The 22,033-nt window shown below is 43.1% G+C and overlaps 1 protein-coding gene across 3 annotated transcripts in view; it reads left to right on the top strand.

The window, feature by feature from the left end:
• LOC307227661 (apoptosis regulator BAX) overlaps positions 1-22,033 on the top strand; it is a 42,637-nt gene that overhangs the window by 2,295 nt on the left and 18,309 nt on the right. The window contains exons 2-6 of one of the 3 annotated variants that reach the window (XM_079997051.1): positions 7,611-7,659; positions 8,084-8,245; positions 8,971-9,103; positions 9,351-9,455; positions 10,659-10,774. In XM_079997051.1, coding sequence (XP_079853177.1) covers positions 7,611-7,659; positions 8,084-8,245; positions 8,971-9,103; positions 9,351-9,455; positions 10,659-10,757 — 548 coding nt within the window. In that variant the 3' untranslated portion in view covers positions 10,758-10,774. Of the gene's footprint in view, positions 1-7,610; positions 7,660-8,083; positions 8,246-8,970; positions 9,104-9,350; positions 9,456-10,658; positions 11,871-22,033 lie in introns of those variants that run through there. The other 2 variants (XM_079997050.1, XM_079997052.1) reach the window with 2 other exon arrangements.

The raw sequence follows: 22,033 nt of genomic DNA, 5'->3' as shown, positions 1-22,033 counted from the left end.
CTTAAATGCGACCAAGACAAAGGAGATTTTGGTGGATTTCACTAAGCAGAACACTAATTCTATCCTGGGAGAAGAGGTGGAGGTGATGGAGGGTTACAGGTACCTGAGTGTTCACCTGGACAACAGACTTGACTGGAAATGCAACACTGTGGCTGTCTACAGGAAGGGTCATAGCAGACTGTACTTCTTGAGGAAGCTCAGGTCCTTCAATGTTTGCAGCAAGATGAAGCATAACTTCTACCAGTCTTGTTGTGGCAAGTGCAATTTTCTTTGCAGTTATCTGTTGGGGCAGCAGCATTAGAGCCATCAACTCCCAAGAAACTGAACAAACTGATATAGAAGGCTGGCCCTGTGCTGGGGACTTCTCTGGAGCCCCTAGAGCTGGTTGTGGAGAGAGAGGGTGTTGCACAAGCTGCCAGGCATAATGGACAACACTGCACACCCCCGACACAGCCTACTGGTCTGACAACAGAGTGTCTTCAGCCAGAGGCTCCTTCAGCTCCGCTGCCATAAGCACTGTTACAGGAGGTCATTCCTGCCCACCGCAATAGCCACCTACAATGACTCCCCTCTGTGCCAGGAGAGGAAACCCGTCCTCTGAATGGCAATGTACAGGTCACATTTTTCATATACCTTACATTTAATTTTCACTTTTAAGCTGTACCTTGCACTAAGTTAAATTATATTTTTATTTATTTTTATATAGTGTGTCGGTGTGGGTGGTAATTCATTCAAAAAACAATCTACCTCATTGTTTGTGTTCTTTTTAAGTTATGTGTGTTTTTTCATGTATGTCATTGCTGTTGCAAAACTGGAATTTTCCTTTGGGGATTAATAAAGTATTTTTAACTTGTCAAGCTTATTAACACTGTGCTACATTGCAGATGAATACAAAACATTAATAATCAGCCTATAAAATATAAATTTGAAGTACCTTTATAAAGTGAAAATAAAATTGTGTTCTGAGTGTGTTACACCACAGACAAATGTTATTAACCACCCAGCCAAATTTGAATGATTAAAAAAATGGCCCAAGTATATAATATCAGGTTTCAAAATCGTGGGAGGGGGAAAAGAAAAAGGCAGTACTATTTCTTTGAGATGCTGGGGGCTTGTCTGCTGAAGATGCCCAATCGCGCTACCAGTCTAATTACATTTAAACGTTTACATTGGAGTAACTTTCAAGTTTAAATGTTCTGCTGAACCCGGTCCTTTGTCTCTAGTTGCTCGCCTCAAAGTGCCGCTGTCTGGCTGCGGGACTCCCCGCTCTCCAGTGCTCGCTACTCCGCAGGCCAGGTTGGTGCTCTGCAGCCTGATAGATGCAGCTAATGCTAACATAACCAAACACCGCTCCACTTGACCAACAGGGCTGTTTATATACACTACTCACAAAAATTTAGGAATATTCGGCTTTCGGGTGAAATTTCAGGATGAACCTAAAATGCACTATAACCTTTACAGGTGAACTTAATTTGACCTTCTCTAAACTTTTGAATGCACATGTCCAACTGTTCAATGTTTCAGTGCTTTTTGCACAACTTGCTGTTCTCTAACAAGGAGCTGAACGGCAAAATTCACAACAGGTGTTTGATCCATGAATCGACCACTGCTTAGAGTGTCACAGAGTGTCATCAGCAGCTTGCAACAGAGAGACTGGAAGAGTCACAGAAAGCCATAGAAGTGGACGTCCTTTGGCCACATCCCACATTGATGAGCACTTCATTGTGAACAGTGCCCTACGGAACCGGATGATGAATGCCACTCAACTCCAGGCACATTTAAGGGAGGTGCGAGGCACCCAAGTGTCACGTAAGACCATTCAAAACCGTTTCCATCAGCGTGGTCTGCATGCTAGACGACCTGCAAGGGTACCTGACCACACCACCAGGCACAGGCATCATCGTCTTGCATGGACCAGGGAGCATTTACGCTGGACGAGGGACCAGTGGCCTCAGTGCTGTTCTCTGATGAAAGTCGATTCACAATGAGCAGAAATGATGGCCGCCAGCGATGTTGGAGATGTCAAGGAGAGCGCTACGCATCAGCCACTGTTGTCACCAGACGAGCCTGTGGTGGTGGTGTTAAAGTGTGGGCAGGTGTGTCTAGTCAATACAGATCTGTCCTACGCTTTGTGAATGGTACAGTGACAAGCCCATACTTGTGCCACTGCTTGAACAACACAGGCCTATGTTCATCTTCATGGACGACAATGCTCCAGCTCATCGAGGTCGCATCATTAGGGAATGGCTGCTGGAGACTGGGGTACCTCAAATGGAGTGGCCTGCACTTTCTCCAGACCTGAATCCCATAGAAAACCTATGGGATCAGCTGAGTCGCCGTGGAGAGGCTTGCAACTCTGTACCCCAGAACCTCAATGACCTGAGGGCCGCCCTTCAAGAAGGTGTGTGTGTGTGTGTGTGTGTGTGTGTGTGCGCGCGCCTATATATAGGCGGCAATTTACACTCCGGCCGAGGGGGGCACAACGGAGAATCCTCGCTGTGCGACATTGTGGGCACAACGCCCGGGGGGGGGGGGGGATTGGCGCAAAGGCTTGGCATGAGTTCACAGTCTCCCTGAAGATGCCTTTTACTCCAGGTGATTATTACCAACAGCTGTTAGCTCAGCTTATTTCACTACAGATGCTCCGACGGTCCGACCTGGTGTTTATATAGTGTTAGGGGGAGGTGCCATGCTGAGTGTGACCCATCTACATCATCAGCTCATGATGATGAAAAATGGTGAGAAACAGCTTAACGGTCTAACTCCACAACTCAGTACTACGTCGTTCAGTCTTTTCACATGTTTTCAGCATTTACTTTTTACATGTATAATATGAATATAAACTATATATATATATATATATATATATATATATATATATATATATTACATACATACAGTGGGGCAAACAAGTATTTAGTCAGCCACCAATTCTGCAAGTTCTCCCACTTAAAAAGATGAGAGGCCTGTTATTTTCATCATAGGTATATCTCAACTATGAGAGACAAATGAGAAAAAAAAAATCCAGAAAATCACAGTCTGATTTTTAAAGAATTTATTTGCAAATTATGGTGGAAAATATGTATTTGGTCAATAACAAAAGTTAATCTCAATACTTTGTCATATACCCTTTGTTTGCAATGACAGAGTTTAAACGTTTTCTGTAAGTCCTCACAAGGTTTTCACACACTGTTGCTGGTATTTTGGCCCATTCCTCCATGCAGATCTCCTGTAGAGCAGTGATGTTTTGGGGCTGCCGCTGGGCAACACGGACTTTCAACTCCCTCCAAAGATTTTCTATGGGGTTGAGATCTGGAGACTGGCTAGGCCACTCCAGGACCTTGAAATGCTTCTTACGAAGCCACTCCTTCGTTGCCCGGGCGTTGTGTTTGGGATCATTGTCATGCTGAAAGACCCAGCCACGTTTCATCTTCAATGCCCTTGCTGATGGAAGGAGGTTTTCACTCAATCTCATGATACATGGCCCCATTCATTCTTTCCTCTACACGGATCAGTCGTCCTGGTCCCTTTGCAGAAAAACAGCCCCAAAGCATGATGTTCCCACCCCCATGCTTCACAGTAGGTATGGTGTTCTTTGGATGCAACTCAGCTTTCTTTCTCCTCCAAACACGACAAGTTGAGTTTTTACCAAAAAGTTCTATTTTGGTTTCATCTGACCATATGACATTCTCCCAATCCTCTTCTGGATCATCCAAATGCTCTCTAGCAAACTTCAGACGGGCCTGGACATGTACTGGCTTAAGCAGGGGGACACGTCTGGCACTGCAGGATTTGAGTCCCTGGTGGCGTAGTGTGTTACTGATGGTAGCCTTTGTTACTTTGGTCCCAGCTCTCTGCAGGTCATTCACTAGGTCCCCCCGTGTGGTTCTGGGATGTTTGCTCACCGTTCTTGTGATAATTTTGACCCCACGCGGTGAGATCTTGCGTGGAGCCCCAGATCGAGGGAGATTATCAGTGGTCTTTATGTCTTCCATTTTCTAGGAGTTGCTCCCACAGTTGATTTCTTCACAAGCTGCTTACCTATTGCAGATTCAGTCTTCCCAGCCTGGTGCAGGTCTACAATTTTGTTTCTGGTGTCCTTTGACACCTCTTTGGTCTTGGCCATAGTGGAGTTTGGAGTGTGACTGTTTGAGGTTGTGGACAGGTGTCTTTTATACTGATAACGAGTTCAAACAGGTGCCATTAATACAGGTAACGAGTGGAGGACAGAGGAGCCTCTTAAACAAAAAGTTACAGGTCTGTGAAAGCCAGAAATTTCGCTTGTTTGTAGGTGACCAAATACTTATTTTACAGAGGAATTTACCAATTAATTCATTAAAAATCCTACAATGTGATTTCCTGGATTCTTTCCCCCCATTCTGTCTCTCATAGTCGAAGTGCACCTATGATGAAAATTACAGGCCTCTCTCATCTTTGTAAGTGGGAGAACTTGCACAATTGGTGGCTGACAAAATACTTTTTTGCCCCACTGTGTGTGTGTGTGTGTGTGTGTGTGTGTGTATGGAGAGATTTAAATATGTTGGACTTGGACCTCTCAGTCAAAATCGGCAATTAGCGGTTAACAGAAACGCTGGTAAAGGCTCTATGTGCTGTAAATGTACAACATTTCTCTATTTTTGTGCGAGAGGTATTTTATTTTTTTTCTTTTCAACTACGCAAGTCTTTTCAATAGAAACACAAGATAAAACTACATAGTGTTTTTTTTAAAGAGTGCATTCAATCAAGGTGTCCAGTCGGAAAATAACCCCCTGCGATGGCCGTGTCCCTCTTTATTACAGACTCCTCTTCAGACACTCCCACCTGGCGCTCATCTCACTCCCCTTTGTCCTCTTTTTCCATACTCTGACTCTACGCCTGGAACCTACCCCCTAGACACCTGGGCCAAATACCCACTATCCTGGACACCTCCCCTCAAATCAGATGAACTTATGCAAATTAGAACTTACCAATGAACTTGAACCCCGTCTCCCCCCTCCCCCCACAGTCATACAAACATATTTAACTTGTTATTTATGGCAGACTATAAACATTTTTTGAAACTTTTTTTTACACCTTTTTAAATGTCTTTATTTTATTAACAAAATGTCTTACATTTTAAGATACCGAAACTGTCCGATTACCGTGGCCCCAAAACCATAATACATACCAAACTGTGGGCCCACTGTATCCCTCATATTGACATCATTTTAGGGCTGTACCCTACTCAGAATTTTGTCAGTTGAATGGAATTCGGCTGTTCAATGCGAATATTCCACTGTGTCTCACACTAGGCTCGCGCTCCGTTCCTCCGTGACCCCCACACGGAGGAATGGAGCACGACCCTAGTATTAAACGGGCCCCGGGGCTAAATTATTAAAGACCGTAGTATCGATACGCTCAGACATAACCTCGGCTGTTAACGGTATTGGAAAATTTAAGGACACTGATTTCCTATTATTTAGGCTGTATAACCTGTTCTCTGACTTGCAATAAGATTCATTGCATATTCGTCTAAGAAGCATTTTCGCTATTATCAAAAGAGACATCTCCTATCTTTATGTGTTTGTGTCCTGACGTGAATACATAAAAAAATTATTCCCTGATTTATAATTCCTCCTTGTAATTTTATCCCTGTTTTATCTTATTGTATTGAACACTGACTGGAGGGGAAGGGAAGGAGGGGAAAGTCTTTTCGACTTGTGATTCGACTCGTCGGCTTTCGGGGGGCAACCTACAGAATTTGCACTGAAATGTGGTGTATGGATGATTGTTTTCCAGGTGTCGGCATCCCCTCATAAGGCACCCCTCGTCAGGCGTATTTCTTGGGGGACTCAGTAACTCCCTTCTCGGGACCTGGCCGTAATCCCAGTGAAGTAGCCCGGACAGCCGCCGGCTTTACAGCGCCCCGACCTCGTTGCTTTCAGGGGCTGCGGACTCGCTTATTTTGCTGCGCTTTCCCTGTCCCTGTCCCTGTCCGAGATGCTGAAGCTCGGGCAGACCACTGGCCTTCCTCCACGCGTCCCGTCGGGGAGGTGGAGCTTGAGCGAATGCCTGGGCAGCGGCATTTAAAAAACAATTTGGTGATTGAAGAATGTCATAAATGGTTCTTACAATATATACCAATTTTTTATAATAAGACAATGTTTCGGGCTTTTAGACTAGTCGACTCGGAAATAAGTTGTTAGGAACATCCCTATTCCGAATGTTTAAGAACATCCAGCAAGGAGACTGAACATTTTGAAGATATATCGACGACACCAACATAACATAACACAACATCTTTGTAACAGTGCCGCCTGCCACGGGCCACCCGGGTGGCGTTTTCAGGGCTCCGGCAAAAGCTGCTCATCAAAGGCTGTAAATATTCTTCTGAGAGACTGAACATTTATTCTTGTTAAAATTTGTTTTAAATTAAAAGCCCTCTAGTGTTTCATACATCGGTCCAGCCATATACACTGATCAGCCACAATATTAAAACCACCTGCCTTAAATTGTGTAGGTCTCCGTAGTGATGCCAAAACAGCTCTGACCCGTCGAGGCATGGATTCCACGAGACCTCTGAAGGTGTCCTGTCGTATTTAGCACCAAGACGTTAGCAGCAGATCCTTTAATTGTTGTGAGATGGGGCCCCCATGGATCAGGCTTGTTGTTCCAGCACATCCCGCAGATGCGCGATCAGATTGGGGAATCTGGAGGCCAAGGCAAGACCAATCGTGCCACACGAGACTGTCATGTCCAAATACTTGATCTGGTTCGTCCATGCAATTGATAAATAGAAAAACTTTATTTTATAGGAATCCATGTTTTTTTATTTAAGCCATTTAAGTGCAATATCCCTGAGAAAACGGCTTTACCAGCTCTGTGATAGTGTTGTGTCGTTCACGAACAAGTCAAGTCTTTTGGGTGAAAAGGGGCCGTTCAGTGATTCACTGAATCAGTGATTTGTTCGCAGGGATGAACAAACTCACTCAGTGCGAGTGAACATGATTCCGAATCACGTTTGCTCGCAGCTGACTGAGGGCTCAACTGAACTGATTAAGGAACGGATCATTTCAGGAAGTGGTTCGGTTTGTTCACCCAAAAGATTCTAATTATTTGCAAACTTCACAACCCTATCACGGAGCCAGTAGAAGCCGTTTTCTCTGGAATATCGCACTTAAATGGCTTAAATGAAAACTGTGGATATAAAAAAAAAATTCTCTTTATTAATTGCATGGAGGATTTGATGTTGGCAGATGTAGGATTTGATGTTGGTCTCGCGTGGCGCGATTGGTCTGCGATTGTTGCGTCTCCAGGTTACTTGTACAGATTCTTATATATAATTATAAAATAATTTTGTTTAATTTGTTTATTTATTTTTTTTCGGTGAGTGCATTACAATAACAGGATAAAACAGATAGAAGCTTACAAAATGCTCAGGGATAAACATGAAATGTGAACTTGGCTCTCCATGCACCCCGATCTCCTATCAGTCTATCTGTTTACATGGAGGGGGAAACATTTGCCGGCTGCAGGAGATGGCAACTTAAACAAACAACACAACATAAAACTGTAAAAGTTGACAATGATTCAATGATTCTGGATCTAATAATGAACATTTCCCTTTTTAGATGTCGTTGATGACCCCATCATGGAACAAGGAGCTGTACTTTTAAGAGGGTAAGTGAGTGGCTAATTATCATCACGGCTGCTGACACCCACATACAGTAGAAACCCAACCTCACTAATTTGTTAGATCTCCCATCTTACTGGTCAGCCACCAAACCACCTTTTAAAACCCTTTTTCCACCAGCCATGATGGTTGGTCACTAAGCAATGAAGGCCAAAGTGAAATCATTATCCAAATAAATTGTGAAAACATTTCCGTCAAAAATTCCTGAATATTTGTTTGCTTCTGGTTAGAGTTTAATCAAACCATTTAGTCATCATTTAGTTCTCGTGTATTCTTTCAAGTTTCGGTCGACCAAACATTTCACATAGTTTGTTTCATTGGAAGTTCTGCTCTTTTGTAAATCCCTTTACCACACTCCTCTCTATAACTACTCACTTGCAAACAAAATAACCCTGCCTTCTTTTCTCGCAGATACGTAATCGGACGAATCAGTGCAGAGGATCCAGGCAGACACGTCTCCTCCGTCGATTTGGGCGGGCGGCTCAATGAACAGCACGATCCACATATCAAGGAGGTGGTGGAGCAGCTGCTGAAGATCGCCAATGAGATGAATGAGAATGCTGAACTCCAGCAGTAAGCTTTTGCTGCACACCAGCCCCATATCCCAGTCAACACGCATATTTATTTTGTGGTTTAAACTGAATTGGATGAATCCAGCTGACTCGATGTGATGAGTATCCCATTTTGTAGCTATTTTAACTAGCGAGGCCCCAATGCCGCTTCCATAACAATTCTTAACTCTGAGCAAACTTTAGAACATTTCATCTTTTAAATGTTGCTTCCCCATCATTTAAATCTTTCATAGCACAACCTCACTGATTGCTGTACTATTGAGAAACGTTCCACTCTGCTGCAGTCTCTCACTGTGCAGTCCAATGGGGCAAACGTTTAAGCGGTTCATATTACATGAATGACCGGAACCGGCATTTTAATAAGGCCTTGGTTGAAAACGTACAAAATTATCCTTTTAAAATGTGTCTGATATGACCGTCAACACAAATGGAGAAGATGCAAAAGAAGGTGAACAGCTGGTTGATTAAATTGTCAAGTGTAATAGAGTGCACTTGTTTGTTACTTGTTTCTTTAATTTATTGTGTCAGACAAAAGTCTGTCCTCATTTTGTGATTTAAATTAGAAACAACACTGTGATACATTTTGTATTAGAATTTCTATTTTGGAAACAGTGATGCAAATGATCTTGAAATGACTGAATATGGTTATTTTGTCCAAATGGCATACAAAATAGCAATTGTATCAATACTTTTGATTCATCCTTTATCCTTTTCTTTTGTCAACAGCTTGATTAGTCAGGTACAGGCAAACTGTGCCCAGGATGTTTTCATGAAGGTGGCTAGAAGCATCTTCACCGACGGCATAAACTGGGGCAGAGTCGTGGCCCTCTTCCATCTTGCCTACCGACTCATATACAAGGTGAAGTGGATGATAGTTATCTGCCTCCATGGGTTCAATTTTCTACATTTATTTATTATTATTTTTGCTTGTATCTGACCGGTGCCATCTCTGTATCCTGTTTTGAGAACATTCTGGATTGCCATTGAACTGCAGAGAGTGATGGATGGATTGGGGGTGGTGGGGGGGGGGGGGCACTGACGTGAAGGTTTCGAAGGACAAACTCAGCTGCAAGAAAATGGATGGATGTTTTTGATTTTCTTCTTAGGCATTGACCACGGACCATCTGGAGAATATTCGGACCATCATCAGCTGGGTTCTCCAGTTCATCAGAGAGAAACTTTACTCGTGGATCCTACAGCAGGGTGGCTGGGTGAGTTCAGAGTCCCCATCTATCCTTATCCTGCATTTTTCAATTTATTCCTCTAATACATAAATATTAGATTGCTGCCCCACTTTAAAATAAGAATTTTGAAGGCGATGTGTATAAAGGCCTGGTCACACCCGGCATTTTTTTCAGCAATATTCAATTGAGTTCAATGGAAACCATGTGATCAGTGATTTGGCTACCAGGAGCAAAGTAGATGTATTAATCTTTGAATGTTGGCACAAAAATATGAGGCGGTAATCTATACCAAAGTTGTGTTGGCCTTTTGCGACCTCGAAAGTGCTGTGTAGCGATTAAAGTAATTAATTGTGATGAATCGCAATTTTTTTAATTTACCTGACTTTGAAATGACAAAAGAGTTTTCTTTTTTAAAAGAAGTGCACCAAGTGATAGCCATAGCATGATTTGATTATTGAGAACGGAAACACTTATTCAAATATCTATTTATTGCCATTGGCATCACCATAGACAGGCCACTATTGTTCTCCTATTCCTTTGCACTGAGCCAATTGCTAAGGCAAACATGCATGTTTACATAAAATGCTGCATTAGAACATGGAGAACAATAAAATAAAAAAACAGAAATAAATAATAAAAATTTTGCTGGACCCCAGATGGATTCACAAGGCGTTCGATATATAAAATCTGTAACGTGAAGCCTTTCATACTTAGAATTTTGTCAAAAAAAATTGTAGTCAAAGAGTGAGTCAATTCCACTTTGAAAACTATGTAACAGCTGCTCTCAATGCTGAGTATCTGTAGAAATCTGGGGTTTTCCAGGAGAGACAGACTGAACGGGAGCACGACAGTAGTTGGCAGCATGTTGCAGCTGCCTTCTCCGTCATTCAAACATAGAAAGTGAAAGTAAATTGAGAGTGCACGTGTTTGGGTCAAACTAGGAAACTGCATAAACTACATTAAAAAATGTGTAACATGTTAACTTTGACGGCGCTAGTAATCATGATAATTCTAAATTTCAGTAAATGCTTTCCGAGTTGACGTTTGTCATGGTTTGGCAAGCTAACTATTTGATTAACCAGCTAGCTAGCTTACTTATTTAAGCTTTGAATCCAGTTCCTGCGGACACAAAGGAATTGCACATAGCTAATTTCTGGTGTGACCTGGGCCTTGGACTGTCTGTTTTCTAAATAAAGACCTTTTTCTTTTTTTTAACCTCTCATACCACAGGAAGGGGTGATAAGTGGCATTTCTCGGTGGAGAACAGTGGCCATCTTTGCGTCGATGGTGCTTGTGACAGCCTTCGTTTACTACCGGAAGACACGCTGACACTTGCAGATCTCTAGGTGTTTTTTATCTCATCTTCTCCTGAACTTTTCTGAGGATCCACCTCATACAGAGATAAGAACACCTTTCTTTTAAACTTTGATAGAGCTCGGCTTCTCATTTCCACTCACTAAAAACCTCTGGACTCCTCGAGTGTCTCAGGTCCCAGGGAACCAAAGAGCCATTTAATCAGCTTAAATAAAACAAAACGGTAACAATCTTTTCTCAGGAAGTTGTAGAGCCTGTTCAATGTTGAACTGCAAATTTGACATATAAGACACTGGGAATACAGGGAACGCATTATTTGTTTACTTTTTTCTTTTTTCTTTCTGGGGGACATCTTTGGGAATGAAGCAAGCAGCCTGTCTGTTGACGTTTCAAGAATCAAAATTGAGGATTTATTTTGTTTTGCAGATGCCTTAAATGGCTCAAGAAAGAAAACTGTATCAAGTGGGTATTAAGACAAAACAATTTCACAACAATCTTTTTAAGATGAGTAGATTTTAACGTAATTTGAGCACATCAACAAACAACTGCGATGCAACAAAATGTAATACGTAAAAATCCTCGAACATTCGCAAAGCTTTGCAAAATGGTCACTGTGAAAATAAATGCAAGTTCAGCTTCCATTCATTTAGGTTTTTTTTCCCCCTGGGTGGATAGATTCAAACCACTATAAAAAACACAACCATTTTTTATTAAACTTGGTACACAAATAAGTCTTAGCTCCGTTACTTGCTAATTGATTTGGATGAATTACAGTATGCACTGTTGAGACCAACGCTGCCTTAGACTGACCTATCCTGCCTGTTTTTTTTCTTCCCTAAAACAAAATAAAGTTTTGTATTAAATCGGATCTTTTATATATTTTCTTCAGAAGGAATTAAATGTTTTTTATCTGACGCGGCCTTGTTAGCTCAAGATAGTTATTTGTAAGAGATTGATTGATTGATTGCGATTTGGACGACTATTGTGAATATATATATATATTTTTTTTTTAAGTCTACTAATCACTTTCAATTCATGTACTGTATGAATGCCTAAATGATGCCAGATGTTTTTATAGTTGATTATTTTTGATGAGGAAAAGGTGTATAAAAAAAACCTACAAATTAACCGCCTTTACTGTTCTGTTTCTAATTACTGTTTTACTATTCCTATTGGTGCGTCTCAAATGGCCTACTAGCATATTATTTTCTATGAGCATGTGGGCATTTTAAGTATGTCCCAAACCATAGTAGATGACACCAACCAACCAACCAACAAAATATTACGCTACTGTATGCTGGCAAGCGTATCCCACAATGCACGGGGAGGGCAAGACGGCGGCGGAAGTTTATGCCGTGCATAAACCCCCAACAAAATATGACTATATGGTCTAGAGGTATGATATCAGAGAATCGTTCTTTTCACCCACCAATTCGGGTGGCCATTTTCTCTCTGCGCGTTGCGGAGGGTCGAGGGAATTTTCTTGTTCAGGCTCAGAGATACAGAAGTAGAGGAGACAACTTGTTTAGTGCAATAAAAAAGGACAAATTTGGCTTTGGCTCCAATAACAGAGGCAGTTTATACCACAACGTACCTAACATTGCAACATTATAGTGTACTATTCGCCCAACAAAAAACTTCTCCCTGCAAAGGAACACGTTTGCAAACTATCAACTGTTATTAATATGAAATGCCTCCCGGCACAATAGCGCCTAACAGCACTCTGGACTAGCCCTCCTTCTAATGGGTTAGATTTTTAGCCTGCAAAGCATTGCAACTATACCGGATTCTAAAATAACTCAGGCCAGTTTTTGAGAACATTCATCCAGCTGCTGTTTACATCCCAAAGCCTCCCTTGTTTCAGCTCCGGCTATACCCTATAAGTGAACTACGATAGAATAAAACTCGAAGCCACTTCAGTAAACGACAGCTGTTCTCTGATCGAGTGCAAGTTGGTGTGGTTGCTGGGAATTAATTTAGAGGCAAGTATGCCACAAGGAGTTATTTTTAATATGGGAGGCTGGACTTACCGTTTAGATCCTATAATGCGCAGTTTCCTAACTTTTTACAGTAAACAAGGATTATCAATACTCCAGTGATGATGTTCTTTCCATAATAAATTACTATAAAGCTTTCACTTTAAATGCAGGAATAATGTTTATTTAGTATAAGCATTACAGCGGGGCAATCAATCAATACCATACAGTCTGGTTAGAATAAGAATTAAAAATAAGAACAGGAATAGTAAAATATAAATAAAAACAAGAATAGTAAACTAATAAGAAATATTGCTGCAGGCGGCAATACACGGGGTCCAGTTTAGTCGTGTTAGGTACATATTACAGTTTTCCGGGTTTTGTGAAACGCAGAACAAGTTACAATTTTCCCAGTCCGCATTGAACGCCGCATCAGCTCCTCTGCTGTGCGGTCTACACAACCCAACTCTCTGAATGATCACCCAGAGACATAAACTGGACTTGTATAACATTGGTTCATGATGTCACAAGTGGAAATTCGCAACAACATGGTTCCATTCGAACGGACTAAACAATGTGTGTCCCTCTGAGACATTTCATCAACTTTTTGAACCTTTGGGACTAAAATAAAATGGACACGATTCAGATCTGTTGCTCTGGAGCTGCAAGCAAACTCCATGTGTGAGGACACAAACAGGAATATGTTGTGGACTGTATTCAACTCCTACAGTTTGTGTGTTTCGACTGGCTTGAATGCCGCTAAATAAGGAGGGACAGCATCACGGTAGATGTGAACAGAATGTGTTTATTTACAAAAAGGCAAAAGATATAAAATATCAACCAAAATGCCACGTCGACGTCAAACAGGAAGGCGATACACGCACACAGTTTGCAACCACTACAGTGCGATTGAGACAGCACTATGTAGCTTATATACAGATGCATATACACATTTGTTGGTACCCTTGGACGACAAAAGGACGACAATTTTCTCTGAAATAACTTGAAACTCACAAAAGTAATTGGCATCCATCATTGTTTATTCCATATTTAATAGAAATCAGACTTGATTTTTGATTTATCAGAATATTTTACATATTAAAAAAAATGAAAATGGCATGGACAAAAATAATGGGACCCTTAACCTAATATTTCGTTGCACAACCTTGAGAGGCAATCACTGCAATCAAGGGATTTCTGTAGCTCTCAATGAGACTTCGCCACCTGTCAACAGGTAGTTTGGCCAACTTTTCCGAGCAAACTGCTCCAGCTGTCTTAGGTTTGAAGGGTGCCTTCCGCAGACTGCATGTCTCAGCTCTTTCCATAGATGTTCAATAGTATTCAGATCAGGGCTCATAGAGGGTCACTTCAGAATAGTCCAATCTTTTGTTCTTTTCCATTCTTGGGTGCTTTTAGCTGTGTGTTTTGGGTCATTATCCTATTGGAGGACCCATTACCTGCGACTGAGACGGAGCTTTCTGACACTGGGCAGTATGTTTCGCTTCAGAATACCTTGATAGTCTTGAGGTTTCATTGTGCCCAGCACAGATTCAAGGCACCCAGTGCCAGACGCAGCAAAGCAGCCCCAAAACATAACCAAGCCTCCTCCATGTTTCACAGTAGCTATGGTGTTCTTTTCTTTCGTCTGTGAACATAGCACTGTGACCTGCCAAAAAGCTCCAGTCTTGACTCTTGTCTCCCAGAAGCATTGTGGCTTGTCAATATGCATTTGATCAAATTCCAGTCTGGCTTTTTTATGTTTTTCTTTCAAAAGTGGGGTCCTCCTGGGTCTTCTTCCATGGAGCCTAGTGTCTTGTGATCACACACTGATTTACCTTGACCTTGGAGTTCAACTTATTCTTCTTTGGAAGTTGTCCTTGGCTCTTTTTCTACCATTTGCACTATCCTTCTGTTCAATCTGGGGTCGATTTTCCTCTTGTGGCCAGGGAGGTTGGCTACAATCCAATGGACCTTAAATGTCTTAATAATATTTGCAGCTGTAGTCACAGGAACATCAAGCTGCATTTACCCATCCTAGTAACTGACGTATTAAGGAGCAGTGGGCTGCCATATAGAGGCACCCGGGGAGCAGTTAGGGGGGTTGTTCAAGGAGACATTAGCACGCTACAAAGAGGAGCTCGGGATCGAACCGGCAACCATAGTAGACAGCTTACTAGACAACCTGCCACTGTGTGTGTGTGTGTGTGTGTGTGTGTGTGTGTGTGTGTGTGTCAAAGTGGATGATGATGTCACAAAGTGTCATACTACACAAACTCATCTTGCTCCACCACCCCAACAGCTTTGGCTGAAGATCTTGCAGCTTAGGGTGGTGCAGCTACTTATCAAGTGTTAGGGGGCAATTGCCTTTTCACAATGGCAATACAGGGTATTTGATAACATTTTCCATTGTTAAAAATCTTTAAAAAGGTTTTTTTTTTTTTTTTTTTTGTTTACTCGCCTTCTCTTTTCCATTTAGTGAGACAAATACACAAAAACTGTTTCAAAAAAGGGGGCAAATACCTTCCCACAGTACAATATATAATGATGGTATCGGTCATTCTGGGTGAATTTGCTTGATTTTAGGCAAAAGGTTCAACTACATTTGCCTAATTTGTGAGGGAACTCTTCGAAGGGCCTCACTGCTAACAATAATCACATGGAATACTATCACAGAGCCAATGTTGATTTTAATCATACAAAAGTCAAATACTGTTTGCATACACATGACAAATTGCACTGCTGCCTCACAGCAAGAAGGTCCTGGGTTCGATTCCCGCCTGGGGCGCTGTTGGCCCCGTGCTCCGGCAGGTTATCTCCCAAATAGGAGCCTTTCTGTGTGGAGTTTGCATGTTCTCCCCGTGCTCACATGGGGTTTCCTCCACCTCACGTCAGTAAGGACCCCCACCAAAAACATTCACCCATCATTGTCTGACCAGCAATGGACATTTATCACCTGGTCCCCGGGCGCGTCCACGTATGCTGCCCACTGCTCCTGGCTGTGCCCCCGGAGGAAGGACAACCCAGGATGGGTTAAAAGCAGAGAATCCATTTCACTGGCCACCATCAAAGCATGTGCATGTGTGTGTGTGTGTGTGTGTGTGCAAGCATGTGTTATAGTGTGGTGTGTTGCGTGATGAATAAAGACTGTTTCTGTTTCTGTTTCAAAGTAAGGCAATATATTTGTCAAATTATGACTTCATTATATTTATACAAAAAAACCTGCTCATTCCACTCAAGTTTTATAACCTTGGCATGTGGGCGACACACGAACATTTGGCTACATATCCGGTCAAATTTAATTGGTTTTTCACTAATTCCTGCTCTTACGGTTGATCAATATGGATGAACTTTATCCATGAGATGTCTGTGACATCCCGGTTCTAACGAGACCTCAACCGTGTCCATAGGTCCAGCGGTTGTCGTGTTTCAGACACTTTTAGCCTGAAAAATGGCAAGGCGAAAAATAATAAAAATCCGACCCAAAACAATAGGGTTCCTACCCTGCAGGCTGGATAATGGGGTTCCAGCCCTGCGGGTGTGTGCAGGCTGAAAGCTGGGGGATTCGATCCAGTTCTCCAAAGACGACTTTGGCATGCCTCACTTCCTGGATGTAATTGCTTGGTCTTCGTAGCCGAATGCCCCACTGCAGCTGGTCAACTGCTTTTATATGGTTCTATCCATTTCTCCTCTCTTGGACCTGCCGTCAGTGACTCATACCTCTCCACCTATCAAGATGTACTTTCTCAGGGCCATTTATGGGCATAGGAAATGACTCAGACAATGCTCCATTTTAGACCTCTCCCTCTCTGAAATCATAAAACGGCCGACCATGTTACAGGCATAGAACCTCACATTACATGTAATTACATTATATACACTATTTGTTCACTCTTTGCCCCCAAATCAGTTAACACAATACAGTTTACTGTTTCTATCATCTCAACCATTAAATCCCAATTCTATCCATCTGAGATCATAGCCCTTAAATCATTATCTGTTAGCTATGAATCTGCCATTATTTTATTTTGTCCCTCGAAATGCCCTATCTGAATTCTGTGCTGTTATCTGCGGCCACACTGACAGGTTCAGCATTTAGTGCACCTTCCCGGACTTCTCATGTTTGTTGTTTTTTCTTTTTATGCATTTTGTTAAATCGAGTAAACACAATACAGTTTACAGTGATTACAATTTCGAATTTATAAATAAAGTGGCAGGCAGCAATATGCATGGTCCAGGGTGGACGGCTGTTTATTAAAGTTCAATGGACGAGTGTGCTTTGGCTCTCTGTTGTGTTTTGTGACTGCAGAAGTTCATTAGTTCAGGCAGGGTTACAGTGTAATTCTATGATCAGGTGGTGTTTGCGGCTGTGAGTGCGTTTCCTATGCCGCATCTAATGGCCGTTATCATTCTGAAGTCTGGCAGCATGATTATTGCTAAAATGATAATCACGATTATTTTAGTCAATATTGTGATCACGATTATTTATCATGATTATTCATCTATTTTTGGGATCATAATTATTTTATTGCACATTGTAAATCAACAGAAAAGTGCCTTCACAATAATAATGTATTCTCTAAACCTATAAATAAATAAATAAACAAATAAATTAACTGAAAACTGAAATAGGACTTTCTTCACATGAATGCAGTCTTCTTATGGCTATTATAAATTACATCCAAACAAGGTCAGATACGTTACACCTGCAGGTTTTTTGCAAGAAATAAAACAGCCTATCACCCCCACACCTCGGGCGCTAGCACAGCACACCCAATTGGACATTTTAATTAAACACCTTAAACAAAGATATCTACTGTGCGACAATATTTAAGTTTTATGTTTATTTAAGACAAGATAAAATAATTAATTTTAAGGTAATTTGTTAGGGCAGTGGCGTGAATGCGTGAATGGAGACTCCAACTCATCCCCACACACCCTCTTGTGTGGGTTTTATCGGTTTCTCGTTTATTACTCTAACAAGCAACAGGTACACACACAGCCACCCTGATCCTGGGCCCAATTACTTAGACCCAAGACAGGTGTGGCTGCTTAAACCAACCACCCCAACACCACAATGGATAATTGCGGTCACAAAAAACAAGGGCAAATTGCACTCAGCTCAATGTCCAATTGGCGAGCAGGCCAATTGGAGCAGACAACACAGCACAACACTGCCTGCCATAGCCAATCCATGTAGAGCCCGATCTCCTGGTTATCTCCTGTGATATATTTTATGAGTACAGCGGTTCACTCGTAATGGCCTGGTAGACTGCAGTGCTATCACGTCATCTATGTTCTCTGTCAACTTGCGATTGTTTTTTTTTTTTTTTTTTTAACTTGTGCCGTCAGCATGCTGGGCATACAACACAGAGTTAGTCTGCAAGTGGAGTTCAAGTTCTCAACCTGCAATGCAACTCTTTATTTATTCTTAAATCATCAAGAACTGCTGCAATAACTCTGTCCTGTGGATGACCTGTAGAATGACAAGAGCACAGTTTTTGGTTATGGAGAACCACCACCAACCCCCCTCTTTGGAGAACTATTTATCATTTTTGAGTCTATAAACAACTGATCACTACTCCAAGAGGGGGAGAATCACCACGGTGAGACAAATCAACATTTACACAAAAACATGAACACTGGATGACCTAACCCTGGTCATGAGGCCTTTTCCTGTCATAATTATGGCAGCAAATGAGGGAGGAAAGGAGAGGAATGCAACCAAGAGAGGGGGGGGGGGGGGGGTGTGCGTGTGTGTGTGCGTGCGTGCGTGCGTGCGTGCGTGCGTGCGTGCGTCCATGATGTCCACCACTTATCCCCATTGATACGGTGTAGAGGGTCGGTTTTGTGTCGCGGCGCCTCCAAGCAGCGGAAAGGTCCCCGAAGCCCCCCCCCCCGAACTACAACAGCCCCGCGGCACCCCTCGGCTACAGGAAATCCCCGGGTACCCTGCCCTGCAGTCACAGAAGACCCCCGGGACCCCAGAGGGCCGTGGAGCATGATCCAGTCCCAGGGAGCACGAGGAGACCCCGCACCCCAGGGGCGCACACATACAACCAATCCCCGGGTGCAGGCACAAGACGCAACCACCGGCACAGAACATGGGCCACGGGCGCAAGGCGCGGGCCCAGATCACGACCCCCGGCAGGACCTCCACGCCCTGCACAAGGGGGAGGCCCGCCCCACCGCAGCCGCCCGGCGTGAGTGCCAAGTGCCCATACATGTAGCAGCGAGTGCCCACGCGGGCACCTCAATGTCACACCGCCCCCCCCCCCCTCCCCGGCGATGCCGGCAGGCCCCCAGGTATACAGGCCCTCCACCACCCCCAGCACCCGGGCCACCCGCCGCAGAGAAGCCGCGCCGCCGAAGCAAAAGGCCAACAGCCTCCCCGCACACTCCAACCCACACCCACAACGGCAAGCAGTCCCCCCAGTGGCCCCGGAAGGCACCTGGCGGCGCTCTGCGCAGCCCCGCCAGGTTGCAGCCCATCCCAAGCCACCAGGCGCACCAGGGGGCCCACCCGACCGCCCTCCGGCCAACCACGCCCCAACACCGACCCGCCAGCAACCGGCCACCCCGGGGGGGGGTGGGAACCCCAGTGCTCAATGTCTGCTGTTGGTAATTGCAATACATTTTTTTACTCATTTTGTCTGTCAGTGCGGCAGAGGGCAGGGCAGAGGCCCTGACGGAGGTGCCTACGAAAGCCCACAGAGAATTTCCCAGAGCCAACATCATCTCCACCCTACTGCCAAGGACAGACATCCACTGTGACACCATCAACAAGATCAACAACAAGATCACCACAGACTGTGGCAGCCTGACCCACGTCACCATCGCCCATCACCCCACACTAACGGCCGAGCACCTACACGACAAGGTACACCTAGCCCAGAACTACGTCTGGATGTTGGCAGAGGACCTGAGAAGAGCCACACCCTTCAGGGGAGACACTCCAGCTCTTCTTCAACATTTCACATCCCACAAAGCAAGACTGAGGAAAGCTCTACCCAACAGACAACAACCTACCAGATCCCAGCCTACTAGACCTACACCCAGAGGACCCCAGCATTCTAGACCCCCAGCCAGAGGATCCCTGCCTCCTAGACACCCATTAAACAGAACCCAGAATAGGAGTCCTTCAGCCAATATAGAGCAGTCAGGCTCTGGTGCCAGGCCCCGAGATATAACACCTGGCACCTCACCCCACACAAGACCACAGCACCGCCCAAGCCCTGCTGCCCCCTGAAAGGAAGCACACCTATGCACAGGCAGTTTCAGGGCACCCGGACATTGAAGGGGTAAGACAGCTACTGCACCTCATCTGCAAGATGATTGGTTAATAATAATAATAATAACCAAATAAATAAAAAAACACACACACCATTATTAAAAAGAAGATGAATAATACAAATTATTTATAAATTATTTATAAATTATTGTTATTTGTATTATTACTATTATTATTATTTTTTTTTTTTTTAAGAATAACTTACTGCCCGATCCTAATTGCAACTCAATTGTTTATTTGTCATTGTACATATATCTATGTAAAAAATATATGAAGGAAATGAAACCTCTCTTGATTAACTCGTGGAACATTCAAGGGTTACGCTCTTCGGTTTTTGGAACAAAGAGTACAAACCCAGAGTTTATGGCATGTATGGAAGGACATGACATTGTCATATTACTAGAAACATGATGTTGGCAGGACACAGACACCCACTGGCCCCCAGGATAGGCAGAAATCTTGTTACCATCCCTCAAGCAGAAAAACACCAAACACGGTAGAGATTCAGGTGGGGTTATTGTATGGTACAAAGAGGATCTGTCAAGCCAATTAAAACAAATCAAAAAAGCACCAACCATACTCTGGCTTAAATAAAATAAAATCAACATCTAATGTGATAATGATATATGTATACATACCCCCCCCTAGGGTTAGGGTAAGGAATCTCCCTATTTTAATGAAAACTTTTTTGACAATCTCCTAGAGATCAACCACTACCAGGCCCAGGATAGCATTCTGCTGATGGGAGACCTGAATGCCAGAACTGGATGCTGATATGCTGATGCTGCCTGATATGGTGGATGCTACTGGCAACAGTCAGATATTCAGACAGCCTTCACTGTACCTCAACCGCACCACCCCCCCAGAGAAACAACCCTGACCGTGTGGTCAACAAAAGAGGCAAAGAGTTAGTGCATCTCTGTCGCTCCTTAGGCCTGTACATGCTTAATGGTAGGATCAAAGGGGACTCTCTAGGGAGGTTCATGTACTGTTCAGCTCTTGGGACGATGCGATCACTGACATGGTCCACCTCCTCCATCAGTGCGTTCACTGTCAGACCACAGACACCACTTACAGACCACTGTCTGATAAATGTCCATCTGAAAACCATTGGACAACAAACAAAAAAAGAATCTGAGGCCTGCAAAGTTTTCAAACTACACCCATCATACAGATGGGATCCTGACAGTGACGTCACATTTAAAAGCATCATCACTTCGCCTGAAATGACTAACATGATTAATAACTTCCTCTCAGCCAAATTTCAAACAAAGCAATCTGGAATAAATAAGGCCATAACACAAATTGATTATTTTTCACAAATCAGCCAATGAAGCAGATATTACTAAAAAATAATTCCACTATCAAACCGAAGCCCAAAAAGGAAGAGTGGTTTGATGAAGAGTGTAAACATGTCAGAAAAAAATTAAGAAACCTATCTAACCAAAAACACCATCAACCACAAAACACGGACCTGCGTAAGAACTATGCTGAAACCCTGAGAGAATACAGACCCTGAAGCAAAAAAAGGAAAACATTACAATCAAATATTAAAATAAATTGAAGAGTCCATCGACCAAAACCAATTCTGGGAAAGATGGAACAACCTAAACAACAGAGAAAATAAACATTTGGCAATACAAAATGGTCATATTTGGAAAAATCATTTTGAAAAGCGATTTGAAGAAACATCACTGAACAGTCTGTCCTCCAATCAGAAACAAATACAAGAGAAATTAAGAATACTCGAAACAACTATCAAGAACAATCCGAACCCATTTGATTACCAAATTACAATATAAGAATTAGAAGACAACATTAAAGCTAAAATCAGGAAAATCATTCGGTCCCGACAGTATCGGGATGGAGCTGCTGAAGAACAGCAGTCCTGAGCTGCAGCAGGCCCTGCTTCAACTGTTCAACCTGATCCTTCAAGCTGGCTGCTTTCCTGAGATCTGGAGTCAGGGACCTATTCCCCAATACACAAGAGTGGAGATAAACTGGACCCTAACAACTAACTAGGCATC

Source organism: Zeus faber (assembly GCF_960531495.2).
Source record: "Zeus faber genome assembly, chromosome: 3".
NCBI lineage: Eukaryota > Metazoa > Chordata > Actinopteri > Zeiformes > Zeidae > Zeus > Zeus faber.
This window is presented reverse-complemented; position numbering and strand designations above follow the sequence as displayed.